The following is a 14,049-nucleotide window of genomic DNA, read 5'->3' on the forward strand; positions in this document are numbered from 1 at the left end:
TTGGCTTTGAGGATTTATTGAAACTGAATCATTTGTGTCGCTGAAGGAAATGATTCTAAACTAACACCTGCTGCCATATTTAAAGGGACAGTTCGATATATCCAGAAGGCCGTTAGTCCTCGCAGCGCGCCGCCGGAGGAGCCGAACGCTTCCCGTCCTCACCTGAAACACACAGGACGCCACCCTCATCCTCAGGCTGCAGATCGGCTCCAGTTTTAAGTCTTTGCTTTCATTCAGCTGTGGGAGAGTTCACGGGGTCAGAGGTCAGCAGGGCGCCTCGTTACCGTAGAAACACCATGGTGAGAAGACCTGAGAGACACAGAGCTGGGGTCAGCGTTTCTGTCCTTTCCACAGGTGTGTGTGTGTTACAGGTGTGTGTGTGTGTGTGTGTGTGTGTGTGTGTGTTACAAGTGTGTGTGTTCCAGGTGTGTGTGTGTGTGTGTTTTACGGGTGTGTGTTCCAGGTGTGTGTGTGTTACAGGTGTGTGTGTGTGTGTGTGTTAGAGGTGTGTGTGTGTGTGTGTGTGTTACAGGTGTGTGTTACCGAGGGTGTAGGCGCAGACCAGCTTCTGATTGGTGGAGACGTGCAGGCAGCGTGGAACCACAGAGCTGCTGTCGGTGTGCACGGGGAGCATCAACACTGCGACACACAGCAGAGCCAACAACACACACACCACCCACTGAGACACGCTGCGCACAGCTGCACACACACACACACACACACATACACAGACACACACACACGCACACACACACACACCTCAGTCTGATCAATGACACTCAGCTTAAACAATGTCTGACAACAACAAAGTAAACTACATGTCCCAGAATGCAACGCTGCTATAAACAACTCGGCTCATAACTCCACTTGGATCTGTCCCCCCCCCCCCCCTCCTCCCCCCTCACCTGTGCAGGTGGGCAGCTGCAGGTGTGTCTGTGTTGGCACCAGCAGAGGAGTCAGCGTCCTCTGCCTCTCTCCTGCTGCTCTTGGCTTTCTGTTCCCCCTCTCCTCCTCCTCTTCTTCTTCTTCTCCTCCTCTCAGCTCGGCCCAGATCTCCCGTCCTCCCACCTGGCCGCCGCCTCTCACCTCCATGCGGAACCGGTCCCTGCGCCCCCGGTTTGCAGGGGACACGTCCAGGTGCCGCACCACCCTGTGGGTGAGAGGAAATGTGTTCGAAACCGCATACTTCTCCTACTACTCCTACTAACTTTCTGAGTATGTGAGTTTGGGTAAGCAGAAGTTCCCGGATGCATACTAGATTCTCCTAAATGTTGGGTATGCATCATGAGGTTACTACTCATACTCAAACTACCCAAGATGCAACGTAACGTGACGTCGCCGATCGTCATTTCCTGTCAAAATGGCAGTTTCAAGCTAGCTACAACGAGGGTAGGTTCACTTCCTGTTTTCAAAACAAAAGCACCAATTGTATGGTAATGGCTTTCCCTATGATAAAAGGCAACGGGTGTTTTATTTTGTGAAAATAACAGGAAGTGCGTTGCTCACTGCGGCTAGCTTAAGTAGCGCAAAATTCGTGGGAACAAAATTGTAAACAGCCGGTATTTTGTCAGGTTTTCAACACGTTGGGGATCTAAACGACTACTTTCTCTCCTGAAAATGTTTCAAATGTTGCTAAAGTTTACAGAGTTTAGAGCTTAAGAGAAATCAGCTTCAGGCCGGCTGATTTTAGTATGCAGTATGTGGTATGTAGCATGTAGTATGCAGTATGTTGGATGTAGTATGCAGTATATAGTATGCAGTATGCAGTATGTAGTATGTAGTATGTAGTATGCAGTATATAGTATGCAGTAGATCGTATGCAGTATGTAGTATGTGGCAAGATGGTGGGCAGCTGGCATCAACAAAAGGAGACCCAATATTCATCCCTATGGTCAAAGGAACCCCAAAAGTCCAAATCTCCCTGACTCATCATCTCCATCTTCAAGTGACTCAGAATAAGGACACACCTTGACGTAGGCCCACTACCACGGTCTCACAGTAAGCCAAGCTGCAGTTTGAAAATACACCGGTAAAAAGTCCCAACCCTTTTCTTCACTTTCCCCCCGAAGGCACGCCTCTAGAGTACATGAACGAGCACGAAGGTGCACGAGCGCTGTTCTGACAGCAAGCATCGATCGTTGCCGTATTTAGTATTTAGTATATGCTAACTATACGTTTAATAATGCTAGGTGCTAGTCAAGGGCTCTAGTTTAGCTTCCTGCCAAGCTTCTGGACACGTAATTCGTTCACGGAGCAGGGTACGTGCACAGGGGGGGAGGAGGGGGAGGGAGGGGGAGGGAGGAGCAGATTGCAGTTTGATAGACGGCATCAGAATCCAATCATTGTTAACGGTCCGTTCACAATGATTGGATTCTGTTTTTCCTAGATTGTACGTTCTAGAGGCCACTAAAACTTTTCATATTTGTGTCAAAACTTTTAATTAATTGGTTGCAATGGGGGTGTGAAGAGTATTTCAAGCAATATGTAAAAAAATGTTCCAGAAAAAGATCCCCTACCCCGCCTTTAAGCTACTTTCCACGACACGCAATGTTAGATGAAAATCGAGCGCATAATCCGTCTTTTTTCCCCAGCGATTCTGACATTTCACTTTGCTTTGCCTGTCATTTACTCGCTCGCATACCCCAGTTCCGCAACATTGTTGCAGACCTGCGCACGTTTCGTTTAGTAATGACGGAGAAAAACTAAGCAGATCAGCGCAGCAGTTGAGCTCACGTGTCCGGGATACAGACTGCCCGCCGTCCAACCAACCCAAGCTGAACTTTAACTGTTTCCGCAAAGTTGTTAGAGCTTATTTCTGGATACTGCTACAACGAGTAGCATGCAGACGTGTGTGCGTGTGCGGTGCCTATATGCAAAGATGACGACAGAAACACGGCACCCAGCTGTGTTAATGTGTTTCTCCTGCCTTGCGGGGAATATACAATGTATCATTATTACTGTGCTGGCTTTAAAAAGTATCAGTTCTGTCAGTCGCTTTGTATCTACTGTGCAGTCTTAAAAACTCTTTTAGTTTCTCGAGTTGTTCTGCGCGTGCAAGCGGGCGTGCGGTGGACGGTGGCCTGGAGACGCACCGCGGAGGTCCTCTCAGCACCGCGGTGATTGTATTTTGCGGTTATTGCGACAGCCCTAAATCATTGTTTTAATTTATGGCCTTGGTGCACCTAAAAAATTGACAACTCAAAAGGCCAAGTGGCCTTGCCCCTAAAATGACGAAATTCCAGGCCTGGTATGTAGTATGCAGTATGTAGTATGCAGTATGTAGTATGTAGTATGCAGTATGTAGTATGCAGTATGTAGTATGCAGTATGCAGTATGCAGTATGCAGTATGTAGTATGCAGTATACAGTATACAGTATGCAGTATGTAGTATGTAGTATGTAGTATGTAGTATGCAGTATGCAGTATACAGTATGCAGTATGCAGTATGCAGTATGTAGTATGTAGTATGTAGTATGTAGTATGCAGTATGCAGTATGCAGTATACAGTATGCAGTATGCAGTATGCAGTATGTAGTATGTAGTATGTAATATGCAGTATGTAGTATGCAGTATGCAGTATGCAGTATGCAGTATGCAGTATGTAGTATGCAGTATGCAGTATGCAGTATGCAGTATGTAGTATGCAGTATGCAGTATGCAGTATGCAGTATGTAGTATGCAGTATGCAGTATGCAGTATGCAGTATGCAGTATGCAGTATGCAGTATGTAGTATGCAGTATGTAGTATGCAGTATGCAGTATGCAGTATGTAGTATGCAGTATGTAGTATGCAGTATGCAGTATGCAGTATGTAGTATGTAGTATGCAGTATGCAGTATGTAGTATGCAGTATGCAGTATGTAGTATGCAGTATGCAGTATGCAGTATGTAGTATGCAGTATGTAGTATGCAGTATGCAGTATGTAGTATGTAGTATGCAGTATGTAGTATGTAGTATGCAGTATGCAGTATGTTGTATGCAGTATGTAGTATGCAGTATGTAGTATGTAGTATGCAGTATGCAGTATGTAGTATGCAGTATGCAGTATGCAGTATGTAGTATGCAGTATGCAGTATGCAGTATGTAGTATGCAGTATGTAGTATGTAGTATGTAGTATGCAGTATGCAGTATGTAGTATGCAGTATGTAGTATGGAAGTATGCAGTATGTAGTATGTAGTATGCAGTATGTAGTATGGAAGTATGCAGTATGCAGTATGCAGTATGCAGTATGTAGTATGGAAGTATGCAGTATGTAGTATGGAAGTATGCAGTATGCAGTATGCAGTATGTAGTACGCAGTATGTAGTATGCAGTATGCAGTATGCAGTATGTAGTATGTAGTATGTAGTATGCAGTATGTAGTATGTAGTACGCAGTATGTAGTATGCAGTATGTAGTATGCAGTATGTAGTATGCAGTATGTAGTATGCAGTATGTAGTATGTAGTATGTAGTATGTAGTATGCAGTATGCAGTATGTAGTATGTAGTACGCAGTATGTAGTATGCAGTATGTAGTATGCAGTATGTAGTATGTAGTATGCAGTATGTAGTATGCAGTATGTAGTATGGAAGTATGCAGTATGTAGTATGCAGTATGTAGTATGGAAGTATGCAGTATGTAGTATGGAAGTATGCAGTATGTAGTATGCAGTATGTAGTATGGAAGTATGCAGTATGTAGTATGTAGTATGCAGTATGTAGTATGCAGTATGCAGTATGTAGTATGTAGTACGCAGTATGTAGTATGCAGTATGTAGTATGCAGTATGCAGTATGCAGTATGTAGTATGCAGTATGTAGTATGCAGTATGTAGTATGGAAGTATGCAGTATGTAGTATGCAGTATGTAGTATGAAAGTATGCAGTATGTAGTATGGAAGTATGCAGTATGTAGTATGCAGTATGTAGTATGGAAGTATGCAGTATGTAGTATGCAGTATGTAGTATGCAGTATGTAGTATGGAAGTGTGCAGTATGTAGTATGCAGTTTAGCAGCCACAGGTGGGCCGCAGCTCCTCGGCTACTCACAGGTCCACGCAGGACTTTGGGGCCACGCTGCCTTCGGCCTCCACCACCCTGTAGAGCGCCGGCGCCGTGCACCACACTGCGGACACAGACAGAGGCGTTAGGTGGTGCGGGAGCAGCAGGGGGCGCTGTGGGGCTGACGGAGGGGAAGCACTGACTCTTGAAGCTGATCCTGAAGGCGTAGGGGTTGTAGAGCGTCAGCACCTTCCTGCGGGAGCTCCGCCCCTCCGAGCGGAACACCAGCTCCGAGGGGAACAGGAAGACGGGCAGCGGCGCCGCCTCCCCGGCCGCCTCCCGGCCCTCACGGCTGGGCCTGCTGCTCATCGCTCCGCCCGGCGTGCTGCCCCACCTGCAGCCATGGGTCGAGCGCTGTCATTGGACGTCTCAGAGTGTGATGTCACAGCACGGCGCGCTGCTGCAGGGAGAAGAGAACGCAGCGGTTTACTTCTTTCATCGTTTTATTTGATGCTTTTTTCAGAAAACCTTCAAAGTTCGACAAACTTTGATAATTTTTATGTTTTTGGTTTTTTAATTTTTGTTTTTTGATCAAACTTTATTTTTATTTTGATGTTTTATTTTTATTTTTTTGATAAAAAATGATCAAAGTTAGACAAACTTTGATCATTTTTCTGTTTTTTTTCTGTCTTCTTAAGGTTTAACCTCTGCTGAGATGCAAACACGATGTTTCCACGCTGCTAACACAAAGACGACCCGTCGGTCTCAGTTTAAGGAGCGTGCACACTCACACGCTGGACAGAAACAAACACCGCTGCACGGCGGTGGGGGTGTGATGGTGTGGGCATGTGTGGCTGCCACAGGTACCGGCTGATTCACATCCGGCTGAGCGGGCCTTCTGTGTGCTGAAGGAGAGGCTTAAAGGGACAAACCGAGAGCTAAAGATGGCTGCTTTAATGGGGCCATTAAAACATTATGGAGCCTGAACTGGCTCAGTTCAGAGTGATTAAAGCTGCCGTCGGCAGGTTTTCAAAATTGCGAGTCTAAAGTCGGAAAATTCGAACTGATACAACTTTCAGGTCCCTCCCCCAACCTCTAACAAGCTCCGAATCGCCCCCCAAACCCCTCCCCCTCAGTGGAGGTTGTGCACGTGAGTTCACACCAGTGTGAGCGCACACAAGCTGGGGCAGACTCACGCTCAGCAGCGTGTGCACAAGCTGTGATTGACAGGTAGGATTCCTCCACCCTAACCTGATTGGTTAAAAACAGCCGGGAGCGCTCGGTTTTTGTAAGCATGATTACAGGCTTCAGAGGGAGCTACAGATTTCGTTATTTTTCCTAAACAGCCTATTTAATATTCTACTTCCAGAATCCCATGACAGTTCAAGCTAATATGACTAAAAAAAAGTTGCCGACCGCAGCTTTAATATATCAACATACCTGTGTTTGTGACATTTGTGGGGGTGACCCACAAACACACCAATTCCACCAAAACAGCGATAAGAATTAAATTAAAGTTAAAAAATACTGATGTCCTGCCCCCGCTTTTACTGTAACACGCTTTTACTGTAATGCTGGGAGGTAAGAGAGTAAAGATCATTGAGATTATCCCATCTAAGTCGTAGTTTTTACCCTTAAAGGTGGGCCGGCCCACATCACCACAGAGCAAAAAGTTCAGATGTGACCAGATGGAAACACCTGGAACAGCTGGAAATATCGTTAATCATCCTGACCAGTTAGAAATAGAAATAGAAAAATACTTTATTCATCCCCCAATGGGGGAAAATTCAAATTAGTCAAGTAGCTCAACATTTTTTTCAATATTTTATTAATATTATTATAAAATATTAATATTTTATTGTTTGATGTATTGTTGTTTTTATCCTGTTGTAAAGCACTTTGAGTACCAGTTGGCTATTGTAAAGGGCTATATCAATAAAGTTTGATTGATTGATTGATATTTACAATGATTGTATTAACAACAACAATAATAATACCAATTCTAGTAAAAAAATAAAAATACTACTAACTAACTAATAAGCCTCCCTGTCAGCTCAGCTGAGCAGGAACAGGAGGATTTACCTGTAAGGGGTAAACAGTAAACAGTAAACAGGTAAACAGTAAACAGGAAGCTGTTTGCTAACTGATGCTATCTGCACTGTTGCACAGACCCTCCGAAATACCGCCAAATTTACCCCAGCTTGACGCCACCGGAAGCTCCAGCAGCTCGGGGAAACGTTCGCCGCCCACGGTAACCGGTACCAGCCGGGTTCTAACGGCAGCTTATCCCGGCAGAACCGGTTCTGTGGGGCTCCGCTCACCGCCGGACGTCTGGACTTCCTCTGCGAGTCGCTTCAGCCGACAGGCCCCGCCCCCTGTGGAGCTCTCAGCCAACGAGCGCGGAGCAGGGCAAACAAACGCATCCTATTGGACAGTTGTCTCGTCAGTCACTGTTGCTGCCCACGCTGACGTGACGCATTCATTTGGTTTGGTATATTTAAGATATTAAAACTGTTTAATTACTTTAAATGGTTTGTAATTTCAAATTACAAATTATTATTTTTTTTTTTAGTTTTCTGTTTATTGGAATTTTTCACATTTTTACATACATGAACATTACACACTAAACATCACTTTACACAGAACTTTCACTTGGGAGCCGTTATTCTAATAGATTTTGACTTATCTGGTATAAGTAGGTTATTCTCTATTTGTTGTCACTATCTTTCATCTTAAATATTCTCCATTTTGTCCATTTTTTGTCCATTTGTGCCTGTTGGAGTCTCCGTCGATGCGTCAGTTTCTCCATAATGTAAATTTCTACTATTATGTCAATCCATTGGTCTTGACAAGGGGGGTCAGTCTTTCTCCAGTTCCTCGTAATAGCTTTCTTGCAAGCTACTAACATTATCTTAATCAGATACCTGTCCTTTCCCCTTATATCGGCACCGTGAAAAATGCACAGACACAGTACCCTGCTACTCAAGGGGATATCATATCCCAAAATCCCAAAATCCCAAAATCTTCTTCACCGTTTCATGTACATTTTTCCAGAATTGAACAATTTTTGAACAGTTCCAAAATATGTGTGCATGATCGGCATTCACTGATCCACAATTTCTCCAGCATCCCAGGTTGGTGTCACTGTACTTATTCTTGACTTTGGGTGTAACGCTAATTCCCTCCATATCCGTGAACTGGTGGATGTCTGATGCGTTTTCCACATGTCTAGCCAATCTTCATCTGGAATTGTCACGTTAAGTTCTGATTCCCATTTTTCTTTAACATACTTAGTTGAATTCTTATTCATCCTCGGTTTTTGATATAAAGTGGAAATGATTTTAATTTTTGTTCCACTGAATGAATTTATCACAATTTGAATCATACCATTCACTTCAACACAGGGATCCCACTTTATTTCTGTTCTATAACAATCTCTTATTTGTAGGTACCTGTAAAATTCGTGTTTATCTAAGTTATACTTCTCCTTCAGTTTTTGAAAACTCTCAAGCTCTCCATCCTTCTGAAGTGTGTACCACCCTGTGACTCCTTTGTTTATCCATTGTTTAAACCCTTTATCATACATTGCTGGTTTGAAATCGCCATCATATGCTACCCACCTGAGCATCTTCATTTCTTTTTTAATCTTGTATTTTTTTAATGTTTTGAACCATAAATCCAATGTAAATACTGTAATCGGATCCATATATTTCTTGATTTTTTCATATCTATCTTTGTCCCCGATAACACTTTGAATTGGGTATCCTCCAAATTCCTTCTCCATATCTTTCCACTTGGCCATGTAGTCCGGTGTGCACCAGCATATAATATGTCTGAGTTGGGCAGCACAAAAGTATTCTCTTAATTTTGGAAGACCCATACCTCCTTTGTCTTTTGGCAACTGAAGAGTTTCATATTTAACTCATATTTAAGGTTTTTTTCCACCCCAAATAAATCTAGATATTATCCTGTCCCATATCACAAATTGATTTTGAGGGACCTCTATTGGTAGTGCCTGAAACAAATATAAAAGTTTTGCTTGCACATTCATTTTAATAGCTTCAATATTTGAATTCAAATCTAGAGGTAAAGTAGTCCATCTATCTATATCTTTTTGTATCTCCTGGCTTATTTGATCATAATTTGCTTAGTACAGTGAAGATAACCCTTTAGTAATGTTAACCCCTAGATATTTAATCTCTTTCATATTCCATTTAATGGGCAATGATTCCTGTATTTCTTTTGTTGGAATGTAATTAAATGTTAGAATTTGTGTTTTGGTTATGTTTATTTTATATCCCGAAAGATTACCATACTTTCCAAAAAGATTCATCAGCTCTGGTAACGATTCATTTGGCTGTTCGAGGAACGTTATCTTGTGTTATCTTGAAAGTTATCTTGCTATCTTGTGTTCCTCTCCCTTTACTGTGACTCCCTTGATTTTTTCTTCTTGTCGTATTGCTTGTGCCAGAGGCTCTATAAAGAGGGCGAACAATGTAGGCGATAAACTGCATCCTTGTCTGGTTGATCTTTGTATGTTGAATTTGTCAGTCAGGCTTCCATTTATTTTGATCCTCGCTGTGGGGAGTTGATATAATGTCTTTATACACTGTACTGATTTATTACTGAATCCAAATCGTTCTAGCGTTTTATAGAAATTCCCAATTTACTAAATCAAATGCTTTTTCTGCGTCAACACTTATTAATACGGTTTGCTTTTTCTGTTGCGCCTGATCCACTATGTGTAGATCAGCCACCGGGCGGCCGGGTGGCCACTGAGCCACCGGGCGGCCGGGTGGCCACTGAGCCACCGGGCGGCCGGGTGGCCACTGAGCCACCGGGCGGCCGGGTGGCCACTGAGCCACCGGGCGGCCGGGTGGCCACTGAGCCACCGGGCGGCCGGGTGGCCACTGAGCCACCGGGCGGCCGGGGTGCCCTTGAGCAAGGCACCGTACCCCCTATGCTCCCCGGGCGCTTCATGGCTGCCCACCGCTCCAGGCTGGCATCTGTCTCTGAGTGTGTGACCCTGTGCATGTGCATGTGTGTGTCAACAGGTGCCAACCTGGATGGGTTAAAAGCGGAGGACAAATTTCGTGTGTATGCATGTATGCATGACCAATAAAGCAGATCTTAATCTTAATCTCTTAATCTGTAGTACTCTTCTGATATTATCATGTGTTTGACGTCCTCTCATGAATCCTGTTTGGTCTTCCTCTATCAGATCTGTTATAAAGTTATTTAATCTATTAGCAATTATGGATGTGTATATCTTGTAGTCTACATTTCATAGTGAGATTGGTCTATAATTACCACAGTGCTCTTTATCTTTTCCTGGTTCTGGTATGACCGATATAATGGCTTCTCTCTAAAATGGAGGAATTTTATTGTTATTAAGTGTCCAATTGAATGAAGCTGTAAGTATTGGTGTGAGCTCCTCTCTAAACGTCTTATACCACTCTGCTGGGTATCCATCACTGCCTGGCGACTTATTATTTCTTAATGTATTTATTGCCTCTTTCACTTCCTCTATTGTGATTGCTGCTGTCAGCGTCTCATTTTGTAATTTGCCAATTGATGGTAGATCTAATGCATTTAAGAATGTTCTCATTTCCTCTTCATGTGGAAATTCAGGCTGTGTGTATAGTTTTTCATAGAATTCTCGAAAAATTTCCTCTATTTCTTCTGGATTATCCGTTAGTTCTCCTGTATATGGGTTTTTAATTTTATACATCGAATTGAGTGTTTGCTGTTTACGTATCCGTTTAGCTAACAGTTTAGCTGCCCTTGAACCTGCTTCATAGTAATTCTGTTTCAGAAACATGCTTCTTTTTTCAATCTCTCCTGTCAGTATGTCGTTTATTTTGTCTTTTACCGCCTTGGTTTCTTGATACATTGTTGGGTCTTTTGTTTGCTGGTATTCCTGTTCTAATTCCCTAAGTCTTTCTGTATTTGCCCTATATGTCTGTAATTTTAGTCTTTTATCCAGCGCAGTTGCAGCTATTAACTTTCCCCTGATGACTGCCTTCATGGCATCCCACAGTATTGTCGGGTCTACCGTTCCGTTGTTGTTTTCCTCGTTATATTGCTTTATTTCTGCTTTTATCTTCTCTTTCTGCTGTTCGCTATTTAATACTCCCACGTTCGTTCTCCATACCATATTTCGTTTCCTATTACCCAAACGAAGCTCTAAATAAACTGGATTATGATCAGAAACATCTGCCGCCCCTATCTTGCATTCCTTCACTCTGTGTTTGTCATCTACCTTTGTTAAAAAATAATCTATTCTTGAATGTACTCCATGAGCAGCCGAGTAATGCGTAAAATCTTTTCCTGATGGATGCAAGCTTCTCCATACATCTGTCATTCCCATTTCTTCTAATGAGACTTTTATGAATTTCGATAACTGCATTTTACCTTTTTTGTGGCTCGTTGTGTCCATATTATGGTTCAGGACTACATTTAAATCGCCCCCACAGATTAAAATTCCTTCTGTTTCAACTGCTATTAAATCAAATAGGTTTTTGAAAAACTTTTTGTTACTCTCGGGGGGTGCGTATATATTTACCAAGGTTATTAATTCATTTTCTATTCTGCCTTGTAATATTATGTATCTTCCTTCTTTATCTTTTAATTTCTTTTTGTATTCAAATTGTATTGTGTTCGAAATGAATATAGCAACTCCTCTTCTACATCCCTCCTTATATGAGCTGTAATATAAATTCCTGTAACCATACTTTTTTAATGTTTCATGTGTCGTTTTGGATAAATGAGTCTCTTGCAGAAATATAATTTGTGCTTTTTCTTTTTTCAGTTTTGTCATCACCCTTTCTTTTTTCCTCAGATTATTCAGACCATTCACATTCAGTGACATTATCTTGATATCAGTCATAACTACATTTTACCAGTCCCTTCAGATATGTTCCCAAGCAATTCAAAACAGAACCAGCATGAACTTTTGCTGAACAAACATAAACCAAAGTCCCAATGGACTCAAACATGGGGTCTTCCCCAGGTCCCTGTTGGTGGGCGGAGAGGAAATCCTCACCTCTGTTGAGGGCCTCTCCCTAGATCTAGTACCACTCCCATCTTGTGGGGTACCACTCCATCTAGACATGTCCAACTTTAACATCTCACCCTCACTCAGTCGGTTCTAATTAAATCTTATAAAATAAAACAGAAGCCTGAATAACTCCCAGCCGTCCCTCTGCAGGTCTCTTCTTCTGTCAGTTATTTTATCCACAACATGGGTATGGTAGAATACCCTGTTCAATGACGCGATCCGTTCTTCCGTGTCCCGCAGTGTCGACTTCTCCTAGGAGCACATCATTTTAAGATTTCCATTGGAAACTTGGCAGTTTTTCTCTCACTCGGTGCGTTGCATCTCGTTCTTTCCCCTTCACTCGCTGCCGCCCCGCGGCTCCTCGCTGCGGCTCCTCGCTGCGGCTCCTCGTTGCGGCTCCTCGCTGCGGCTCCTCGCTGCGGCTCCTCGTTGCGGCTCCTCGCTGCGGCTCCTCGTTGCTTCTCCTCGCTGCGGCTCCTCGTTGCGGCTCCTCGCTGCGGCTCCTCGCTGCGGCTCCTCGTTGCGGCTCCTCGCTGCGGCTCCTCGCTGCTTCTCCTCGCTGCGGCTCCTCGCTGCGGCTCCTCGCTGCTTCTCCTCGCTGCGGCTCCTCGCTGCTTCTCCTCGCTGCTTCTCCTCGCTGCGGCTCCTCGCTGCGGCTCCTCGTTGCGGCTCCTCGCTGCGGCTCCTCGCTGCGGCTCCTCGCTGCTTCTCCTCGCTGCGGCTCCTCGCTGCGGCTCCTCGTTGCGGCTCCTCGCTGCGGCTCCTCGCTGCTTCTCCTCGCTGCTTCTCCTCGCTGCTTCTCCTCGCTGCTTCTCCTCGCTGCTTCTCCTCGCTGCTTCTCCTCGCTGCGGCTCCTCGTTGCGGCTCCTCGTTGCGGCTCCTCGCTGCGGCTCCTCGCTGCGGCTCCTCGCTGCGGCTCCTCGCTGCGGCTCCTCGCTGCGGCTCCTCGCTGCTTCTCCTCGCTGCGGCTCCTCGCTGCGGCTCCTCGTTGCGGCTCCTCGCTGCGGCTCCTCGCTGCGGCTCCTCGTTGCGGCTCCTCGCTGCTTCTCCTCGCTGCTTCTCCTCGCTGCGGCTCCTCGCTGCGGCTCCTCGCTGCGGCTCCTCGTTGCGGCTCCTCGTTGCGGCTCCTCGCTGCTTCTCCTCGCTGCGGCTCCTCGTTGCGGCTCCTCGCTGCGGCTCCTCGCTGCGGCTCCTCGCTGCGGCTCCTCGTTGCGGCTCCTCGCTGCTTCTCCTCCGCTGCCGCGGCGTCTCCTCCTGGCTCAGCAACTGTGTAGCCTCTTTCTTTCAGGTCTTGCGCTGCTATCCTGGCACTGTCATATGCATCCGTATTTTAGCGAGTGGTGTTTGGAAACGTATTCCTTTCTCCTTCAATGTTTTTTTAATGGCCGTATATGTCTTTCGTTTCTGGACAATCTCGGTCGGGTAGTCGTGATCAAAGTAGATTCCTTTTCCCGCTACTTGGACCTTTTTCTGCCATGCTTTCTTCAGGATCATTTCTTTGGTCTCAAATTGTAGGAAGTTAACCACGACTGACCTCGGTGCTGCGTTTGGGCTTGGTTTCGGGTTGAGGGCTCGGTGGGCTCGTTGAATCTGGAGATTGATCCCCTCCGGAAGTTCGAGTTCCGTTTTAAGAAGTTGCTCCAGGTATGTAGCTGTGGGTCTCCCTTCTATATCTTCTGGCAAGCCGAAGATTCGGATATTGTTTCTCCTTGATCTCCCTCGAGATCAGTTAGTTTTTCCTGCATTAGCTGCGCTTGTTCTACCACCTTCGTTAGCATCTCATTAGCATCCATTTTCCATTCTTCCACCTCCGCTATGCGCGTCTGTGCCTCGCTTATTCTCCCTCGCTGTGCCTGAAGCTCCCGGTCGCTTTCGGACAGCCTACGCTCCGTCTCTTGTCGAAAATTCTTTATTTCCTCTCTCATTTCTTTCTTCAGCTCGTCCTTGAACACGGCCAGCTCCCTGCACAGCTCTTGCTGGAGAACTTTAATATCACTTCTGATAGC

General features: G+C 44.9%; 1 protein-coding gene across 2 annotated transcripts; it reads right to left on the reverse strand.

Annotated features, from left to right (window-relative positions):
* Nucleotides 1-7,349, reverse strand: LOC142368538 (motile sperm domain-containing protein 1-like). Of its 2 annotated transcripts, none has more exons than XM_075450734.1 (6): nucleotides 7,179-7,349; nucleotides 5,187-5,443; nucleotides 5,032-5,107; nucleotides 906-1,150; nucleotides 544-699; nucleotides 1-309 (listed from the first exon to the last, which is right to left on the reverse strand). In XM_075450734.1, the coding sequence occupies exons 2-6, from the start codon at nucleotides 5,350-5,352 to the stop codon at nucleotides 281-283; spliced, it is 672 nt and encodes a 223-aa protein (XP_075306849.1). In that variant the 5' UTR covers nucleotides 5,353-5,443; nucleotides 7,179-7,349; the 3' UTR covers nucleotides 1-280. The 2 variants fall into 2 exon arrangements, with proteins under 2 accessions (XP_075306849.1, XP_075306850.1); XM_075450735.1 differs by lacking the exon at nucleotides 7,179-7,349 and adding an exon at nucleotides 7,014-7,063.
* Between the last annotated feature and the right edge of the window lie 6,700 nt (nucleotides 7,350-14,049).

This window comes from Odontesthes bonariensis, chromosome 19 (genome assembly GCF_027942865.1).
Source record: "Odontesthes bonariensis isolate fOdoBon6 chromosome 19, fOdoBon6.hap1, whole genome shotgun sequence".
Taxonomy (NCBI): Eukaryota; Metazoa; Chordata; class Actinopteri; order Atheriniformes; family Atherinopsidae; genus Odontesthes; species Odontesthes bonariensis.

Coding starts and splice junctions, on each gene's coding strand:
- LOC142368538 (XM_075450734.1), bottom strand. CDS start 5,352: ATGAGCAGCAGGCCCAGCCGTGAGGGCCGGGAGGCGGCCGGGGAGGCG. Junction 1,151..5,031: donor CCAAAGTCCTGCGTGGACCT/GTGAGTAGCCGA, acceptor TCTCACCCACAG/GGTGGTGCGGCACCTGGACG. Junction 700..905: donor GCAGCTGCCCACCTGCACAG/GTGAGGGGGGAG, acceptor GTGTGTGTGCAG/CTGTGCGCAGCGTGTCTCAG.